At 39.3% G+C, this 22,450-nt stretch overlaps 1 protein-coding gene across 1 annotated transcript in view; it reads right to left on the minus strand.

The window, feature by feature from the left end:
* The window catches only part of LOC122809319 (rho guanine nucleotide exchange factor 3-like), a 278,435-nt gene that overhangs the window by 85,503 nt on the left and 170,482 nt on the right, over nucleotides 1-22,450 (minus strand). The window contains exon 7 of the mRNA XM_044080719.1: nucleotides 20,950-21,207. Coding sequence (XP_043936654.1) covers nucleotides 20,950-21,207 — 258 coding nt within the window. The remainder of the gene's footprint in view (nucleotides 1-20,949; nucleotides 21,208-22,450) is intronic.

The raw sequence follows: 22,450 nt of genomic DNA on the forward strand, positions 1-22,450 counted from the left end.
AAACAAGCTAAGGAGTTATTCTAACAAACTGCAATATGATTTAGCACTTAAGAAAGAAATTGTGAGTGAGTATGAGAACTTCTTCTTCCAGCTTGTGCATGCCTAGGGCCAATTTAGAGTATCCAATCCACCTACAGCATGTCTTTGGGAGGAAACTGGAGCACCCAGAGGAAACCCACATTACCACAGGGAGGACATGCAGACTCCACACAGAAGGCACCCCAGCCGAGGGGCAAACCAGAGAACCTCTTGCTGTGAGGCGGCAACGCTAACTGCTGCATCACAGTGGCTGCCCTGAGTGAGCATGAGAACTGCAACACACTTTTCCTGTACTTGCCATGTAAGAGAGAGTGGACAAAGGGAAAATTAATGACTTATACTGACCTAGTTAGGCTATACTGACAAAACAGAAGAAAGATAGTCAATGAAGGTTTCTGACCTTCATATCCATTTGTAAAACAATTAACAAGAAATGATTGAAATGTAAATTGTATCTTAATTAAATGAAGGAGGTTTAATTCTAAGACTTTCTGATACATAGGCCAGAACTTCTAAAGTGCAATGCCGATTTTTGATGTAGTGGCTCTTTTCAACAAAATCTGTCCTCTCTGCTCTTTTTTACAGATTTATAGTTGTTCCTCTTGATAGCACAAGTCTTTTCTCAGATTGCAATGGTTACAGACCTATCCCTTTTGCAGGCTCTGCCACTCTGATAGGAATTTCCTTCTGGTCCCTCATGGACAAACATAATAATCCTACCAGAACTACAGTAATATTTTACATCTGTACCATAAGTATGCTTTTGTTGTGGTGGTGGTGCTGCGGTAGCACTGTCACCTCACAGTAAGACATTGTCCCGTTCGATTCTCAGTTAGAGCATCTTCTGTCTGGAGACATGCATGAATGGGTGTACCTTCGTTGAAGGTTGTGCATCAGGGCTGGCAACTCAGCACGTAAAAATCTACTGCCAATCATTAGCGGACCGGAGTTCCGCTGTGGCGACCCCTAACTGGGAAAAGCCGAAAGACACAACAACAACCATAACTATGCTTTTGTATGTCTGCTTATCTGGTCATGTATTTATTGCTACTTATTTGTTAGTGAGGTGTTAACATTTATTTCCTTTGTATATGAGTGTGAAAGACAAAGAAATAGTAAACAAAGTCTATAGTGAGGAAAGAGAATTTAATACTGATTCCATGGCATGCTGTTGGGAATAATTGCCCTTTGTGTTTAAATAGTAGACACTACATAGGGTCTGGAAAGAAAACTAACTTTCTGTAGATCTACAATAAAGTCAACAAACTGTATGATATACTATACATGATATGAGGCTTAGCCAGGTTTCAGAAACTATTATGTATGTATCAGCTTACCTAGAATGCAAATAGGTATGAGGTAATCTAGCTTGGCAGGAATGGAGGGAGGGAGGTAGAAAATGGTAACAATAAAGAGGCATTCGACTTTGTATTCAATACTTACAGTTGAGACATCAAAATGTGATATGCAATAATTAAGGCCAGGTCAGAAAAAATGGAAGTCATCACACATTTGCACAAAGAGTTGGTCAGATATCATTTGGAGTACTGAATACAAAAACATTAACAGGGATGAGATTCTTTACAAGAAGTCAGCTAAATGGGTGTTGAGTCACTACCAGAAGTCATATGAGGAAACAGAAAAGAAGGAGACTATCACTGATAGTACACTAAAAGATTAGCAGAGTTATTGACATTTTACTGTGATTACTAAAGATCCCCTTTGGCTGATAATACTGTACTTATAAAAAAGCCAGTGAGATGAATGTGGTGCTAACTGCACCATGCCTCCTTCCCCATCTTGAAACATTTCAGAAGCTAACATTTACAAGCCTGTCCTAGTAGGAAATGGAACCATCTGTACTTCCCATATTCACCTTGACTGCAACTTGAACCCCACTCTTCTCATGTTGTACTTAATATATGACATTTACTGGCGACTATCTCTAACCTTCACTCACGATCCACTTGTGATCAAAGCCCTCAAACAATCTCCACACAATCTAGTGGTAATGGCTGGCATGATAGGACTGTGATGTAATAATTCCCTCTCAGTCCTCTTTTTATCTGGAATATCTGCACACTTCACCTAGTGTTACAGTGATCAGGCTCTTCCTTCCCCCAAAATCTGCACATTCTCTTGGCTATTGGTGTTCTCTTTTTGGTCCAACTCTGTCAACAATTGTCACCACCCAAAACTGTATGTAGAAAACTGGCCTCTGCACTCCCCAATGGGTGCAATGGAGATTGTTTCACTTATGAAATGTTTGCAAAGAATGACAGAAAACAGTGCATGTTTTAGAAATCAAAATTAATAATAGGTAGCATGTGTGTGGCAAAGTTAGGAAACCATTTGTTACAGAGATGATGGCGGATATATGAAAGTGTCTTTTGCTGGTTGTATATTCTAAAATGATAAAGGCATGATATTTAATTTAAAATTCAGAGTAAGATTGAATTAGCAGATTAGTTAGTGAAAGCATAATAATCAAGGTGTGGGAGGATCACATCTCCATTTTGTTCAGATCATACATGTCATTAATATTCCTGCATCCATTTTGTTCAGATCATACATGTCATTACATTCCTGCATCCATTTTGTTTAAATCATACATGTCATTAATATTCCTGCATGCATTTTATTCAAATCATACATGTCATTAACATTCCTGCATCCATTTTGTTCAGATCATACATGTCATTAACATTCCTGCATCCATTTTGTTCAGATCATACATGTCATTACATTCCTGCATCCATTTTGTTCAGATCATACATGTCATTAACATTCCTGCATCCATTTTGTTCAGATCATACATGTCATTACATTCCTGCATCCATTTTGTTCAGATCATACATGTCATTAACATTCCTGCATCCATTTTGTTCAGATCATACATGTCATTACATTCCTGCATCCATTTTGTTCAGATCATACATGTCATTAACATTCCTGCATCCATTTTGTTCAGATCATACATGTCATTACATTCCTGCATATGGTTATCTTACTCTTGCTTTGCTGTTTTAGGAAAAGTGTACCACTAAGAACTCTCCATCACTTGACAAGAAACAGCCTTTAGCACCCGAGACATACTTCCTACCAGCAGCTTCATATTCCTCCCCTTTTCAAGTAAAATACTGTATGACTGTCCAAAACAGCCTCCCATGCACTCTAAGGGGGTGGCTCTTTTTTTCTTTCAAAAGCAGATTGGTTTCTGTAGACAAGTAACATAAGAACATAATCTATGGTGAGCATAACTGCAATAATCCACAACAAGGGAGTAGAGTATAATGGGATTTTCACTGCTCAGGCTACAGCTTTTGGTAGCAAGGACTGCGCCCTGACAGTCTGAGGTAAATCCCAACAAATCTCCCCTTGTCTTACATTATTCTCAAATATTAAACCACCCAGAGTTTTAATAAGGCCCAAATCCACAACTGAATGGCCTTGTTACTCTTGCATGGTCTGTTACTCCCCAGTATTGCATTTTCCAGATGGCATTATCATGCTTAGGAAATGGCCTCAGTGATAGTCAATAGTCTTTAAAATGTAGAACTCTTCTCATAATGTGGAACAAATGGGCAAAATGTGAAATACTTTCTAATAGACTTTAAGAAGCTAACAACATGGTTAACTGTTAATTCATACTTACAGAAAGTTCTGTTGATGAACTAATATAATTCAGTATATTATTTACCACGGATATTTGTTAAAAATCTTTAATAACAAATATGCCTTTTTAGTGATTTTAAATGTGTAACAGTGAGAAACATAGGAGTTTTAAGACTCTGTATGATGAAAAGTTCCTCATAAATAGGTACAGTTAAGACTTTTTAGGAAGTACATTTTATAATGTAGTAGAAAATATATTGTTGTTTGTTATATTTAAAGGTAAAGAAGGAGTTATAGTCTCTCTTCTAGAGGCTATTATACCAGATTTTTTTAATTGAGATGAAATAGCTTAAAACATTCCATGCTGTTATTGTTTCAGTAATAGTAGTATATTCAAAAAAACAAAAAAACAAAAGCAAGAACAGTGAAACGTATAATTATTTGCAATTGTAAGGCATTCCATAATATTGCAATGCAAATAAAACTTTAGTTTTGCTTTTGAGAGTTATGCTTGTCAAGCGGTGGGGTATTTTGAGCAGCAAAGTATTAGCACAGTGGACCTTACTAAGTGTTACTTTCATAACCTCTGTACCAGGACTGCCATTGCTCATTCTTACAGTACTAAACATGTGGCCTGCTGGGCTCCATCTTGAATGCTTATAATCTTTTGTGATGGTGTGTATGTAGCAGCTCCATACAGCTGTTTGTTTTCATGCAGGGCAGAAGAGCCAGCAAGCCCACTGAAAGCTGACATGGTACATAATGCAGTTTAATGAGTGTTTTGGTTTGCTTTTCAATAGGTTCATAGGTAGGTACTAGGCTATCTGCCCGAAGGCATTTATAAGCCTAGCCAGAGTGTGTCGGCTTTCATCGCCCCATTGATTAATTAACTGATCCTCTGTCAAGCAGAGCCAAAGAAGTGATCCCAGGGGTGTATTTTCTGTTACCCATCCACTCGTCAAGGTTTCTCTTGAAGAGTCTTAGAGAGGACCTCTGCCTAATGTAGTTTGGAACTTTGTTCCAAAGCATGGGGAGTCTCTGTGACAGGAATCTATCCCTCCAGCATGCTCTATTTATTGTTGTGGCAAGGTTTAGCTCACTAGAGCGCATGGCTCGCAGTGACTTGGATTTCTTTAGGTGGAACATGTCCATCAATTCTGAGTTGGACATGGCTTCGTAAGTCAGGCAGAGATCACCTCTGAGTAAGCAATATGCCACTGAGTACAGCCAGAGGTTTTTCAGTCGGGTTGCATAGGACATATGTTTGAGGCCAGTAATCCTCTTGGTGAGGTACTTTTGTGGTCTTTCCAGCTGTTGGAAGTGTCTTGTGAGGTACATCCCAAATGGGGCATTGTACTCTATGATGGGTCTAATGAGTGACGAGTAGAGGGGCACTATAACCTCTTTATTTCTAGATGCAAACCCTTTAGTAATTAGATGGGCCACATAGAAGGATTTCCTAACTACTTTGGCAATATGATTGTCAAAGGAGAGATTACTATCTACCTGGGTCCCCAGATCTCTTATTACCTCTTCTGTATTAAGGGGGCTGCCACCTATGTGGTAATTCATGGGTGTTTTGTTTTTCCCAAATGGGATGACTATGCATTTTTTGGCATTTAGCTTGAGGCCATTACTTTGACACCAGGTGTCCATCTCAGTAAGGCCCTTTTGGAGGATGTCCGTGTCAGCCGGAGAGTCAGTTATGGTTCCCAGTTTGCAGTCATTGGTGAACTTGGTTAGCTATAGTCCTCCTGTGTTTGCCTGTACTTCTGAGAAGTATATGCTGAACAGTAGTGGTCCCAGGACCAAGCCTTGTGGGACACCACTTGTGACTGGTTTAGAGTCAGACCTGGAGCCCGAGTTCTGTCTGTAAGCCAGTTGGAAACCTATCTCGTGACGTAGGGGTTTATGTTCAGGCTGGTGAGTTTTTCTGTAATACCCGGGTGGGGAATGGTGTCAAAAGCCTTGGTGAGGTCAAGGTAGGCTGTGTGAACCACCTTTCCCTCATCTATGGCATTGGTGACTGTCTCGAAGAAGTCAACCAGGTTTAGTAGGCATGATCTGCCCTTAACAAAGCCAAACTGGGTCGGCTCAAGTGTTTCGTGGTTCCCAATGTCTTTGTTAATGAGTTCCATGATGATGCACTCCATAGCCTTGCAGACCAGGCTAGTCAGGCTTATGGGGCGATAGTTACCAGGGTCAGTTGTGGCCCCTCCTTTGTGGAGAGGAATAACCATTGCTGTGCGCCACTCTATGGGCACATAACCTGTGGAGAGGCTGAGGTTGAACAGCTTGTTTAGTTGGGGGGTTAGTTTGTTCTGTAGTTCATGGAAGACGCAGCCTGGGACACCATCTGGTCCCATTGATGCTGTGTTTTTGGCTTTTGAAAGGGCTGTTTTCACCTGTGCGTCTGTGATTTTTGGGACACTACACTTTTCTGGTATTGTTGTGGGCCCTTTTGGGGGTGAGGGGGGTGAAGTTTGCACTGAATCTATCTGCCAGGATGTTGGCAATATCAGTAGGTTCAGTATATTTTTGCTAATTTGCACTAGTTCAGTGCATATCTGCGAGGTGCCACTTAGATTCTTAACATAGCTAAAGAAGGCTTTGTGGTTATCTTTTGTATCCTTGGCTATTTTTCTTTCAAAGTTAGCCTTGGATGATTTCATGAGGGACCTTAGTTTCTTACTGATACTGATCAGGGATGTCTTTCCTTCTTGGGATTTGCTTTTTTTTCTGAACTAATTTCCTCCTTCTATTGTATAGCCTGTTTATGGCAGGGGTCCCCCAAACTGGTTTCCTTCTCTTAGAGGAGTGAGTCTTGGTTTTGCTAGGGATGGCACGATCCATGCATCCTTGTAGGTGCTCATAGTAAAGGTTTCTGCATCTTGGGCAGCGTTATCCTTTAGCGTGGGGGCTGTGAAACTTACCACCTCTGTCTTAAGTAAGGTGAAGTTTGCTTTAGAAAAGTTTTTTACTGTGGTTTCCTTAGTTGGGAGTGGTGTTGGGGTGTGAACATCCAGAATGATTAGTTTATGGTCTGAACTAACCAGTGATGGGTTTACCTCCGGTGTGGAACACCTATCGCCCATGTTGATGATGACCAGGTCCAACTGACTTGATGAATTCCAGGAAGCACTGGGCCTGGGAGTTTGTACTCAAATAGTTTTCCCAGTGAATGGTAGGGTAATTGAAATCTCCCAATATTAGGGTGTTTGGTAGGACCTTCATGCTTTCCAGTGTCTCCAGAAAGGTGGAGTGATGGTCCTGGGTCATAGAGGGTGATCTATAGCAGGCCACAATTTGCATTGCAGATTTGCCCGATGTTAGTTGCACATGGATGATCTCAGAGGTATCATGCTGCACCACTAATCTGGAGGTGTAGGTATCCTTGATGAATATGGATACACCCCCTCCTTTTGTGTTTCGGTCCGTGTTCTGTGGCCAAAATGTGTGGTATGAGTTGTAGCCCAGTAGTGCTGGGGTGCTCCCTGGAGCTTTGAACCAGGTTTCAGTTACTGCACAGATGTCGATGTTCTCCATACTGAGGAGTGCTTCGAGCGCATGCATTTTGAGATTTAAACTCCTGGCGTTGAGTAGCATAACCCTCCGTTTTTTGTTAATTGTGCTGTTTACGGAGGTGGGTTTGACCTTTGAGCCTTGCCTAAAAAAGGCACTATGGGGGGCAGCAAGAGCCTTGGCCAGTATTTGAAAGCCTAGGAATGACAGGTGCAAGCCATCTCTTGCGAAGCAACGCTGCTTGTCGAGCATGTCGTCCCAAGCTGACAGACATTGGATCCCTTTTGAATGACACCAGAAGCTTAGCCAATTATTGAAATTGATCATTTTTTCTTTATACTGAGGTATCATTCTTGGTGAGGGCAGGATGCTACTCAAGGTCAGGGCCATACCAGCCTGGGCTACATGATCAGAGAGCTCTTCCATGTCTGTTTTCATGTAGTCCAGGGAGGTACATCTCAGGTCATTCACATCAACATGAACAATGACAGAGTCATATTTATACTTGTTCTGGAGTGACCTGATTGCTTGTGTTATGTGGCGGATTCTGGCTCCCGACAGGCAGCTAACAGTAACCTTCTGCTTGTCCAGCCTAGTGAGTGGGACGTCAGTGTGCCTGACTATAGAGTCACATATTACTAGTGTGTTAGGTATGTTATTTTGCCTTAAGGGCTGTGATTGTGCGGCACACTGATTTTTTGTTTTATGTGTTGTTTGGTTTGTGATGGGAGGCGCAGGTTGTTTGGGTGTCTGCTTTGGAGGTCTCTGATGCTTTTGCAGGTTTTTATTTAGAGCCTCCGAGTATGATTTTGTGTATTTATGTGTATTTTTTGCCAGTGCTGTTTTAGTAGGTCTGTGTGCGGCTGGAGGTGTTGTGCAGGTGTTAACCTTCTCCTCTTGACTGTCTGTTCCAGTCCTGGGTGGAGACAGCTTAGCTTCTAGTTTGGCTGTATAATTGCATCTCTCGCATATGTTAGTGTTTTGGTGTAGGAGGAGTGGGTTGTCTGTGTACATGAGGCAGTTGTAACATTGCCTCAGGATACCCAAATTCACCAGCTGGACTGGAGAGTACACCTGAAATTGCCCTTTGGTCATGCCTGAATAGTAGGGTAAGCTGCTTAGTTGCTTGGTTGGTGAGGGGTGAATAAAGAGCCCTACCCTGCTGGGCAATCAGTGTCAGGTATATTAGTGCTTGTTATTAGGTCTGAGCAAGTGCTGGGCTGTAGGATGCTTTTTGAGTGCTTAGGTTGAGAGTTAGACTAGTTTCAAGGGAAAAACTGAAGAGAAGACTTAGTGGAGCCGGGAATAATTTAACCGTAGCTAACCAGTGCTGCCTGGTGTGCAAAACTGTGCAAACACAGTTTTTATAGTAGGGAAATGAAAGAGATAGAAATTAGCCCAAAATGGCCAATAAACTACTAACTTCTGGGCTGGAACCACTCCTCCAGGGACAGATAGGTTGCTCAAAACTCCCCTCTCTCACAGGTGAACAGAGAAACTTTCTTCTATCCAAGTAAGGCATGAGCAACTCAGAAACTAGTATCACAGCCCTGAATTCAGCACTAGGCTGAAAACTGGACTGTACTAGCTTGGAAAGGCAGGAAACAAGGATTTTTTTTTTGTTTTTTTGAAAAGATGAGGCGAAAACAGTAAAAAATACACTTAAAACAGCTTTAAACAACTACAAATGATCAGAAAAGGCTATCACACTTTAGTGTGTAGCCTACAACAGTTAAACAAATTATTTAAACAAAAACAACTTTTAAATGTGCAGGCAGTCAAATAAGTACAATATGTGAAAAAAACAAGCTTTTAAATTACACTAAATGCTGGAAAATCTGCGTTTAGGCGGAAAACAGTTAAATACAGCAAGAAAGTACAGAAAACTGATACTTAATCATTCCAAAGTCTCTCTTCTAAGCTAGAAGGCTTGTATCAGTTTAAGGCTTTTCTAGTGCTACCCAGTAGGTTAGTTACAGGAAAGATGGGAAACAAGTGCAGATGTGATCTTTTAAACCAGAAATTTGAAATAAACGGACAGACTGTCCAAATGGTCAATAAACTACAATTTCTGGGCCAAGAACCTCTCCTCTCATGGTAGACAAACTACCTAGTGCTTACCACTCCCACTGATAAGCTAGAAGGCTTTCCTCCAACACAGAAAGGCTTATGGGGCTCAGAAGCTTACCAACAGTCCTGGATACAGCAACTCTGTATCTGGACTAGGCTTGTTACAGGAAAGGTGGGAAACAAGCGCAAGTGAGGCTTTTAAACCAGAACGTTGAAAGAGATGGAAAAAACTGCCCAAACGGCCAATAGCTACAATTTCTGGGCCAGGAACCACTCCTCTTGTGGTAGATAGGCTATCTAATGCTTACCACTCCCACTGATAAGCTAGAAGGCTTCCCTTCAACACAGAAAGGCTTGGGGGGCTCAGAAGCTTACAAAGAGTTCTGGATACAGCAAATCGGTACCTGGACTAGACTAGTTACAGGAAAAGCAGGGAACAAGTACAAATGTAGGCTTTTAAGCGAGCAAGTTAAAAGAGATGGAAAACTGCCCAAACTGCCAAATAAACTACAATTTCTGGGCCAAAACTCACTCTTCTCATGGAGGATAGGCTACCTAGTGCTTACCATTCCCACTGATAAGCTAGAAGGCTTCCCTCCAATGCAGAAAGACTTGGGGGGGGCTCAGAAGCTTACTAACAATCCTGGATACAGCAACTCCGTAGCCGGACTAGGCTAGTTGTAGGAAAGGCAGGAAACAGGTGCAAGTGCGGCTTTCAAACCAGAAAGGTGAAAGAGATGGAAAAAAATTCTCAAACAGCCAATAGCTACAATTTCTGGACCAGGGACCACTCCTCTTGTGGTAGATAGGCTACCTGATGCTTACCACTCCCACTGATAAGCTAGAAGGCTTCCCTCCAACACAGAAAGGCTTGGGGGGGGGGGGCTCAGAAGCTTACAAAGAGTCCTGGATACAGCATATCTGTACCTGGACTAGACTAGTAACAGGAAAGGCAGGAAACAAGTGCAAACACAGACTTTTAAATCAGAAGGTTGAAAGAGATGGAATAGCTTACTAAACAGCCAATAAACTATAATTTCTGGGCCAGAAACCACTCCTCCTGTGGTAGATAGGTTACCTAGTGCTTACCACTCCCACTGATAAGCTAGAAGGCTTCTCTCCAACACAGAAGGGCTTGGGGGGCTCAGAAGCTTACCAACAGTCCTGGATACAGCAAATCTGTACCTGGACTACACTAGTTATAGGAAAGGTGGGGACCAAACGCAAAACGGGCTTTTAACTAGAAAGTAGAAAGAGATGGAAAAACTGCCCAAACAGCCAATGGACTACAATTTCAGGGCCAAAACTCACTCTTCCTGTGGTAGATAGGCTACCTAGTGCTTACCACTCCCACTGATAAGCTAGAAGGCTTCCCTCCAACACAGAAAGGCTTAGGGGGCTCAGAAGCTTACCAACAGTCCTGGATACAGAAAGTCTGTATCTGGACTTGACTAGTTACAGGAAAGGCAGGAAACAAGCTTAGAATTTTTATTTTTTTTTATACAGAAAAGCAGTTAAAACAGCAGTAAATACAATTCAAATTGCAGTGCAGGCCAGCACACGCGAGTGTGTAGCAAGACTACTGCAAATACAGTTCAAATAAATGCAATTAAATTAACAAATGACTAAAAAACAAGTGCAGAAGGCAATAAATTAGAAGGCTACTAACAAGCAGTAATAAATGCAGAGTAAGAGCGACTGAACAGATAACAGCACGCAGAAGAGCAACTAAGACAGTTACAGTAAGAGCAGCTGAATAAAAAAAAAAAAAAAAAGGTATGCAGATTATTAGATCATAAGGGATGCAGGAGTTACAAACAGCAGTACTTTATGATAATATGATCTATATTTATTGCACTATGGATCATCATGTGCAGTTCTTCTTTGGTTATCTCTGCCTCAGTATTGTGGGCTTAGAACAGCATCCTACCAAACTTACTCCAGACATGGAGAGACATACAATTAAGCTTTCATTCTGACTGACTGATTCTGTATAGGTTTATTATTAAAGCTGTGTTTCCAGTGTGCTACCTTGAAAATGCATTATATCCAAAGGGTTGTTTGAGCTGTGTTCATTAATAAACTTTTTTGAAACAACTTGCTTGCAGAATTGTGCTGAATTAGGTATTAGAAGTGAAAGTAAACAACACACATACAGTATATGTGGAAGGTGCCTGAAAGCTGGATAAAAGACTTAAAAGAAAATGATATAGTATGCATGTAGCATTTATAAAATGTGTTACATATGTGGAAGATCTAGACCAAACCATATAAAAAAAGTTTAAATTGATTTTGTGGGTATTATGTGAATTGTTTTGTTACTTTCTATGCAGGCTTTGCTCTCTTCCTTGACATTTTGGGTTTTGCTTGTCTTTTGTGGTTTCTGCTTGTTTGACATTTTGCAGTATAATACCTCCTTATTTATATTTTGGGGGCTGCTTATCAATTTAATAATGTTAGTTGGCTGCTGTTCTGTTCTCATTATTTACTAAGCATTACTTTAAAATAACTGCCCTGGGTGCAGTTTTGACAAAAGAGATTACATTTTACATTTTTTGCCATTTTCAGACTAGAATTTGTGGTTATTTGTAAGCCAGTAACCAAAGGTGTTGCCGGGATTTTTGAAATTAGTTATTCACCAACTTCTGTAACATATCCCCCCCCCCCCACATTAATGCATTTTGTGGCATATAATTTCTACTTAAAACAACTCCTGAAATTCCAGGCTTCAGAAAAAAATTTAGCCATCTAAGCATCAGGAAAAGATAACCATTTCCAAAATATATAAACCTAATCCTTAGTAAATATGCCAATTATAAAATAAAATCTGACATATTTCATTATACAAAACAAGTAATTTTTAACAAGCACACACTATAGTATATTTAGTATATGCCTGGTTGTGTCTGTGCCTGCAGCTATGTTTTGAATAAAAACAAATATTCCCATAGCATATATACAATTCACTTTTCACAGTTCTGCTGGGAACAGTTGGACTATGTGGTCATTTAAGTAAATGTTATGCTCCTTTCTATATCCTCTGTAAATGGTGTTTGAAGCATTTCTCCCACACTTAGAGGTCACCACTACATCTAAGAAGAACACACTAACAGATTATGGTTGATGGAGGTTGCCACCGTGGTGAATAAGTTTAATGTGTGTGTGCTTTGTCTTAAATGATAACTTAATAAAGGTGTTTAAAAACAGAAAATAGGCATATAATGACTGCTATGAAAGGCTGATTATCCTAATCACCTGTCCCGATAAAGATCTGGCTGATCCATGTTTTGTAAGGTTTCCTAGAAAGTTATGTTGCTTTATGCCAAAGCCTGGAGCCTTTTTATGAAATTAATTAGCTGCAGTATGTCTTCCCTTTCTGTAGGCAAAGCAATATCAGACATGGAAGTATACAACGCTTACTTAGGTTTAAGTTGTCTGTATATTGCCTGCGGATACACGTCTTAATCATCAAATCTATCAAACATAAGACAAGCTTATTGAAATTAAGATATTTAAGACTGCAATAAGGCTTGTGACAGATAACATTCATCCATCGATCTTGTATATGTTAAATTCATATTATTTATAGTTATAACGTGTAAGCTCCTCACTGTCAGAGTCGACTGCATGAGTGCAATTAAAGACATTTTGTGAACTATACAGGACCTTTCTCAGAGTGGCAGAACTAAACAGTCATACATTGTAGCGCTAGGATGGTCATGTTCATCTGTCATTTTTGTTTTTCTGATTCTTTGTCCTTCTGAATGTTTACTATGGTCAGTAACTCTGTGGCTATAGCACAGCTTGGTTTGGAGATAAATCCTAATAAAAAATGCAGGTGTACTTTTGCTTGAGCCTGGTAACTATCAGAGTGTGACAAACAGAGAGTCTGTTTATATCCTGTTTTTTTCAGTCCTTGTTCCCCAAAATAAGGTTGGGACAAGATATGTGGGAAGATTGCTTTGAAACCTCTGCTAATTAGCTGAATGACAATGTAGAATATCTCTACAGAGGACAAATACTGACACCTCCAGGGAGGTGTTCGTATTATTATTACTGGCAGAAGAAATGCCGCTGCTGACGTTCTTCAGCTGTGGGAGAATTCAGAAGAAGAATATGTTGCTTCTATGTGTTGCTTGTCTGTCAGCAGTCAGGTATGGATATGTGATGTGGAGCTTTGCCACAGGAATCTTTGGTTTCTTTATTTGTTTTAGTCATTCTTGTGTAAGCTTATGCAGTGAAATATTGATACAGATCTGATTCTCCATCACTTAAAATGCAACTTTTAAATGTTTTGGTCCTCTTAAAATCCCAGCTAAAAATACCAGCATGCTTGTAACTAATAAAGCTCTGTTCTTGTAAAACATTTAGCATGAAGAGATCAGGATGAGCCAGATAGCAAAAGAGCAAGGGCCATTTTCAAGTAATTTTTTAAAACATAATTTTCATTCTGTTCTGTTGAACAATATCCCTTTTGTTCCCTCATTCTGCTATAACCATTCAAGACTATGCATGGCTCTATTTTGCTACTAACAAATGTCCTTGAATAAGTGTTGGTTCTGTGGTGATTAGGGATGAAGCCATAACTTCAGCATGTGTGATCCTGAATCTGACAGAAAGTCTGAGTACCTGATTATCTGGTTGGGGGGATGAAGGGATTGGTTGCCACATCTGTTTTGGAGGAAGGTGGTGGTTAGGTCCTCTATACAGGTGCTGTTTGTTGGTGGCCAGGAAATGGAGAACCAGAAGGAACATTAAAAGGCACATCCGATAACCTGCCAAGCAGCATGGAAACTGGAGTTTGGCATTTAGAAAAACACACTTGAATCCAGGACTGCAGACCATGTTATAGCAGTTCACCAACCTATCCACTGATGGGATGGATATAGGTGTACAGAGCATCCAAATGTGTCAGGATGATAGGCATCTACCTGAAAGATACTGCACCACTCAGTCTCAGATGCTTTATTATGCTAGCCAGCAATTAAGGGAGGGGCTAATGAGCAAGTGCTGTTGCCCACTGAAAAGTTGTTCCAGTATTATACTCAAGACCATAAACTTTCCTTAATATAAAATCAAAAGTAGGCCACAAAATCATTTTGTAAGAAATTGAAAATAAGGATTCCTTCCTGTATGTTTGGTTATTTTACACCTGTCTCTTCAGCTTTACCTGTAACTAGACTTCAACCGGTGTCATCACTTGCTCAGTAAATCTTTTTTTTTTCTGAAATCAAAGGTCATTAATGCCGCAGCAGGGTTAGCCACCCGGCAATGTAAAACTTGTCTCTAGATGATTGTCAGTGTTGAAGTGACACCCCGACCCCATGTACAAAAATAGGAAAAAGAGGTTGTGGGTAGATGGATGGATGGATGGATGGATGGATGGATGGATGGATGGATAGAAAGGCCATTGGTCATTGCTTTTTGTGAATAGGTTGCTGAATGTGGTGCCAAAAAAATCACTGCAAATCTTGGCACAAATCATTAGAAGAAATGAGACAAGAAGCTGTAAGAAATAAATTCTGCAGTGATTCTTAGTCTTAGACTTATGGCCAAATATGACTGCATCTTGGTACTTCCCAATATTGCCCACAAATGCCCCCAAAATTAAAAATTCTGTTAATTCATTGATGGAATGTGAGAGTAAGACAACCTACTTGCTGGACTGTATCTTCAACTGCCTTTGAAAATATATGGAGATTATACCTCTGAATGCTTATTACCCAGCTATGTAAGGCTGGATCATAACTAGGTAATGATACATTCCATGGCAATGACCTCCTTGGCTATGATGTAGAAGAATCATACATGGAATAAGTTTACTGTCATAACTGTGTCCAGAATAAGTGAAAAATCCCTACATTTTCAAATCGTGTCTTTCCATTTGCCCTTCATTCTTCTATGACATGACACTGGTCCCAAGGTTAAAAGTTAAATGCAGTGTTTAAAACATGACTGTAATGAACAAATGACAGAAGGAAGAGAAGGAGAAGGAGAAACCATGCCCCCCATTTTATTTACAGTTCTAGCTTTCTCCAAGATGTTATGGTGATTTGCAGCATGTTGTCCTCCCATTTTATTCCTGTTTTGCCTTCTAATCAAGGAATGTTTGAGCCATAATTCGATACAGTGGCACACTGTCTTCTGAGCTGTGTCCTTTAAAATGTTACCTCAATATTTCAAGTATTCCCCTCTAGGCTATCTATTGGATTAAGAATCCACACCACAAAGATGTGTTTTCTGTTCATAAAATTATCAGTATATGACTGCTAGAGCATATAATAGTAGCTAATACTTTAGATGATCTGATCTCAGGGTTTTATGTCCAAGAAATCAAAATCTTTGAAAAATAGAGAGGCAGTGAGACAGAGAGCTAGAGAGAGAGGGAGGGAGAGATGGAGAGGATGGATAATTTGGTGTAGAAGCAGTTCTGTACTGTCAATCTGAGAGGTATAAGTTGAAGGTGACAAAATTGTTGATGACTATAACCAAATCTGGAAAGGCACTCTTTCAAATGAAGACTTTTTGGGGGAAATGACTCTTCCTAATGAGTAATGATCTTAAAGATGATTATATTAAGTAAAGGCAGGATTTTCCACTATGCGTATGCTAGATTCAAATTTAAACTCTAAACTCTGATAGCTGTAACCATTTCATGGAGCTACCACTCTGACTCAGATCTTGCCATCAGTGCAGTGGGTTATGTCATACCTCTCAGATGTCCAGAGTTTTGCAGAATGTTCAGACTTTTGCCTCATATTTTTTACTTGTTTCTCATAAAATTGTGGTTTTCTGGCCAATCACTGGCAAATCATTGAGGACTGAAGTCAGAAAATGACTCAGCTCTAAAGCTCTGTTAGGTGCATTTCTTCATATGCTGCCAATGTTCTCCTATAACGAACTAACCAGATACTTTGAAAACCAATTGCCATACATAACTTTGAAAACCACTTGCCATACATATACATTTCATGTTTCCTGACTTTATATATAAACTGGGTCTTCACAAAGTATACTGCAGTAGCATTAGCCTTCATCTAGTTCAAAGGTTTTAATCCATATCTTTCAACCTCTTATTGCAATAAATCTGGACAAAGACTAACATAATAGGGGTCAAAGATCCAAAAATAGGCACAGATTTTAAATATTGCTCTTGTAAACTTAGAAATTTGCTAGAAGAACATGCATTTTCTGAAAGATATGAATCTAAAACTCAAGTGCTTTTCACTTTTAGTGACGTCAGTCCTCAGTGATGTGCCCGAAAACCATATATTTTATGAGGAACATAAGAAAAAATATGAGGCAAAAATCTGGGCATTCTGCAAAAATCTGGATAGTTGAGAGGTTTGCTTTAAGCTGTAGCATTACATGATTTCTTTTTAAAAGCTAAGTCACACAATGGGTGTTCTGAGTGACCTGTTAATTTATCCACCCAGACCTGTTAGCACTTAAGCCTGACAGTCTAAATGGTAATGTGAATGGAGGGCATTGGGGAAGTTTCATTATCCATCTCCCTGGGGAAGTTTCTTTACCCATCTCCCTATGGGCAAGTTATCAGTTCTTGCTTCCTATGCCTGACCATTTCAGATTGTGAATTCAGTCCTCTCTGGAGCATCTTGCAATGTTATCTGGCACTGTCAGCCCAAAGGAGTATTGAAGGTCACGGTAGATACTGTACCTTCTGCTGACCTTGGCACAAAGTAGTTCTATACATTATTAGCAAGTCTTTGTAAGGCACTGAAATGATACATGTCATGCATTTGCTTGAACTACAATTTATAAAATACGGAACACTCGGCCCTTAACAGACATGATCCTAGTCATACAGGAAATTTTACCATCATGACCTTCTGATGGCTGTAACTTCAGCTGAAAGGAGCAGATAGATAAACTAAATGTATAACTTGTGCCCTAATGATTTTTTTTTGTTAACCAAATAAACTCTCTTTGTAGAAATTAGTCTTTTTAGGAGACACTCAGCAATATAGTCTGGTTAAGTATCTTGCTCAATGTCACATAAGGAAATAGCAACTGAGGGAATAAAACATAGGACTAAAAGAACATCAGCTAAAAGACTTAATCTATCCATCTTTTTTCCCATTTTTATACATGGGGTTGGGGTGTCACTTCAACAGTGACAATTATCTAGAGCCAAGATTCCCACTGCTGGATGGCTAGCCCTGCTGTGGTTATTCTTCCATACCACACACACACACACACACACACACACACACACACACACACACACACACACACACACACACACACACACACACACACACACACTAGTCAGTTTAGAGTGTCCATGTCACCTACTACATTGCTGTGGAATGTAGGAGGGAACCAGAGCACCCTGATAAAACCCATATGCAGACTCCACACAGAAGGAACCCCAGCCAAGAATCAAACCAGAAAACCTTTTACTGTTAGACAACAACAGTATCCTCTCTGCTCCTGTACCACCATAAACTTAATGAGCTATAGAATATCACCATAATATAAAATTGCAAATGAATTCTGAAAATGCTACCTCATATATATTTTTACCTATGCTACATTCTCTGCTGGTTGCTACCATATTGCTTTTCATAACATGGTTTACATGTTTGTATCATCTTTTTTGCATACTTTATCAAAATAACTCAGTTTTAAATGTATGTTTTCTATTTTATTTTTGATACCTTGATAAGTCCTACTAGGTATGCTTACTTTAAACAAGGTCTGGAAAATATTGCATTGCGCATTGTTAAATAACTTGCTCAGTCATGCATACTGCACGGCTGGAGACTGTGGGAATAAAACCTAACCCTGAATGGTAACCTAGCCATTGGTTTATGCTGCAGGTAGTGTAGCTAAAGTTTATTTATTTATTTATTTTATTTTATTTTTACATTTGTTGACCGGGATAGTCCGACTGGATACATGTGCATTTTCAGCGGACGCGCGGGGAGAAAAGCTCCACATACCAAAAAAGAGACAGTACATACATCACTGAGTGATAAACTCAGGCAGACATGTTTAGAAAAATATAGACAAAGAATACAGGCAGATATCAATATACACAATGTGCAGACTTACATCTGATTGGCAGAGACATATGTTAAAATTTAATTAGTGCTTTTAGCTATTTTTGTTCTTTCAGCGTATTCTAAAAAACTGCAATCAATTTTTACAGCCTAACAATTTGCAGCAGCTATGAAAATGCATTTTTAACAATCAGTATTTAAAAATGTAGAATACTAAAGAAACTATTTTTGCATCAGATTACAAAGTGTAACGACATGGATGTTAATAACAGATTCAAAATTTGGAAAATGCATGCAAGTCAGGAGATAATGGACCATATAAAATAGGAATTTTAAGTTAATTGCCTAACTTGAATATTAATTATTCCAAGCAAAAACAAAAGCTGTTGGACCACCAGGCCAAAATGTCTAGTTTATTAAAACACACTCACAGGATAAGCGTTTTCAGTGAGTGTGTTTTAATAAACTAGTCATTTGGCCTGGTGGACGACAGCTTTTGTTTTTGTTTGGAATATTCTGATTTATAGCAGCAGGACCTTTGCTGAAAAGGGTTTGGATTTTTTGTGCATTGGATATTAATTATAGTAGTTAAAAACTAAGCACTAAAAATAAAATATGTAATAAAGCCATAACAACTAGTATTCCAATTCAAGTCAACAAACTCCTTGTGATATAGATGTCTTCAGAGGCCTTCTAAAAAGGTGCCCCAAGTTACAAGTCATTTATCCAGGCAAACATAACATTCCACCAGACCTCAGGCTGATGAATCAAGATGAATCCTAGGAAGTGTAGCAGCCTTGTTCCAGCTGAGAGAAGCAGGTGTACTGGAGAGTGGATGTTAATAAATTCTTAACATATTAGTGAGCATCAAGATAGGATGTTTTATTTCAGAGACGTTTCTAGAATAAAAGCATGATGCCTTCATCACTGGTGCACCTGTCCCTTCACTTAGATATAGCCCTAAACTCTTCGGCAAGGAAAAAAATCTTCTCTTTGAAGGAATATTTGCTTTGTGGCAATTCCAATCATCACTTTATTTTTAGCTGGGATAAGTCTGAGTCAGCTAGTCATTATCCAGTGAAAAAGGTACCTTTCAAGTAGTCTTCCACTGATTTAGCATCATGTTCTCAAGAAAAGGAGAGGGATAACTGGATAGTAACAGTATAGCAATCATATCCCAGACCTTTCCTACATATCTGACCTCCCGAGGTAGCAAATATTCTGAAAAAGGAACCAAGCTTAAACCCTGAGGTACTTTGCCTATCAGTAGGTAAGCCCATGAAGAAAAAACCCTTGGGATTACCTTCTGGCTGTGACATCTGTGACATGAGAGGTCACACACATAGGCCAGAGTGGGTTCATAAATAGTCAATCAAGATTTCATGGCAAGTGTCTTGATTGTTGATGAGGGGGCCTAGGATTACCAAAGAGAATAACACCTGTAACCTCTTACTAATATCTGATGATAACAACTCCAAACAAGATTGCCTTTGTTTTGTGTCAAGTACTAAAATCAGAATGACAAGGCTGAAACAGAACATGAGATTCCAGAGGAAACATAACCTTAATTATTGCAACAACTCTAATGTGATATGCCTAGATGATTGCAACATGCGTGTAACACTGTGTTGTACTGAGCATTTGTTTGTGGATTTGTGATATTTCTCTGTATTATATTGTTATGTTAATTATCATATATCATTTTTTAATGAACATGTTTATGGCTTTCAGATATTCCTGTGTATTTTATTATACTTTATGAGCATAGTATTTGTACAAGCTCAGTAAGGTGGCTCAAATGAATCATTATGGAACCATTGAGTGTTCTAGTCTGCAAACATTAAAAAAAATAATCCTCATACAAATGTTTGCATAACATTCCCATGAATAACATGGTTTTCTGCTGCAAACATTACTGTAATTGCTGCTAAAGATGCTCATGTCTGTTTTTGTTTGTTACAAAAGAACTCTTATTAGCCTCTCTTTATGACTGTCCCTATACACTGGGGGGTCTGTATTACAACAGGGAAGGTTTAGCTTGTCGAACACCTAAACGTCGACAGCTAAACAGCGCAAGCTTACAACTGCGATCGGCCACTTCAACAAATTTTGTCACAGGGAAAAAATGTGCTTGTCCGTTATCAGGAATTTGCCCTTTTCCCCAATGTAGAAAGATCTCGGAGTTGGTATATTTAGTTAGGGGGGTCTGGGTGTGAAGCTCCCTACTTAATTAGGATTTGAAAGTTTGTTTTAGTGTCCGACAACCAAGCAAATTTTTTCCCTATAAAAAAATTTGTGGAAGTGGCCTTTCGCGGTTGTAAGCTTTTGCTATTTAGCTGTCGACGTTTATGTGTTCGACAAGCTAAATGTTTGAGTATATAATATAGAGTCTACACTGGTAACCAATCAATAAAAAGCAGACAGTAACAAAAACTATAAGAATATATGTGATATGATCCATCCGACCCTTAAGCTTGCATTTCTCACTGCAGCTTTCTTTTACTTACTAATCCAAAAAATGGGTTTCTGAAAGGAAAAAAGGTTGTTAGTAGTATCTAAGCCTGAACCCTGGCCTAATGTGCTCTGTAATAGACTGACAATGAAATAATTTCTACTTTATGTGCCTAGCTAAATGGATTCTGAATACAAATTTGAAATGATAGACAGAGAGACTCACTGCTTCTTCCAAGTGTTGCTGATCTGGATGGTCAACAGCCGTGTTCTTTAGTATTTCCTTCAGGAGGATGGGATATTTAACCAGACGACTGCGAGGAATATCTAGGAAGTTCCAGAGGTCAAGTTTTCGGCTAAATGCAGACTCCTGACACAGCTGGAGAAACTCCTCTACACGCCGGTCTTGCTTCTTATAATCCAGCAGGGCTTTTGCAGTGACTTGATTGCAGCAGTAAGTGTTATAGGCGTTAAGAGAGGGCAACTGAGTAACAAAGGAAAATGTGTCAATATTGTTGAAAAGTTCAGTTACCTTTGCAAAATTACACACAAGATACAGAACAGAGCACCCTGGAATACCTCCTGCAGTTATATGTGAATTTTACTGTAATGAACAACAAAGTATTTGGTAGTTTGTGACATGTATTTATACCCAGAATGTACACATTTTGGGCTGTTATAGCATGACATTTTCCACACTGATTTAATTTGTTGTAGGAAAGATGAGAAACTGATAACACTAGAAAATGAGAACCTCTCTTTCTGGTCAGAAAGAGTGTTGGATGTCTTGCAGTACAGTACTTTTAAATTTAGATGTTTCTCCCTCCATTGGGTCATCTTATACCACAATATGATTCTTTTCTGGGATAGAAGATAGTAGAAACTGTGACTCAGCTACATGAAAGATGATTTCTTAGTCTTGGTTGCATGAGTATTCTCTTGCTAATATTTAAGAGATGCAACCAGGCAACCAGTGAAGCTACTGTAAGGCATGCATGAATCTGCAAACAGCAATGCACTCTCTCTATTAGTTATCTATCATGAGGTGTAGACCCCAGCCTCTCTTATACTGGTAGCTGCTGGGAAGATGTATTCCCACTCCTTCCCTAAATATTTTTGTTCTTTAAACTCTTTGCCCCTTTATTACCAATGAGCTGGTTGATGCCTAAGATGGGTTTCAGGATTCCTCATGTAATCTGTGGTTCTCACTGTCACACAGCCAGCCCAGCTATGTGGAATTTTGTGAATAATCGTATGTTATTTGTGAATATCAACGTGAAACATATGCTTGTCTTACAAATGTATTAGAAATGTATATTATATGTATATTAAACTGCTGGTGCAGAAGTGTGTGTTGAACAGGGTTTGTACAGTACTGAGCCTAGATGTGTGACCACAGTGTACCCTGCTGGATTAGAACATAAATGTATATAAACTATTGTACATGTGTAAATGTATATGTTTTAACAGTGGGAACTAGAACATAGAGGGTTAACTTGCAAAACTTCAAGAAAATAGTTGAAATTAAATTGTTTTATTATTGTGTCATAAAGGTTAGTTTCAATGTAGCAAGTAGACGGGATGTCTAGAACTAGGGTGCTTTCTGCATTGTTTTGTAAGTGTTTTATTGTTTTATGTCTTTCAGCAGTTGCAAAGATCTGAGAGATGTGTATTTTTAGAGGGGGATGCTAAAACACTGCTAATTTCTGACAATGGGGGTTTAGCTT

Source organism: Protopterus annectens, chromosome 8.part0, assembly GCF_019279795.1.
Source record: "Protopterus annectens isolate FY-2018-M chromosome 8.part0, PAN1.0, whole genome shotgun sequence".
Lineage (NCBI taxonomy): Eukaryota > Metazoa > Chordata > Ceratodontiformes > Protopteridae > Protopterus > Protopterus annectens.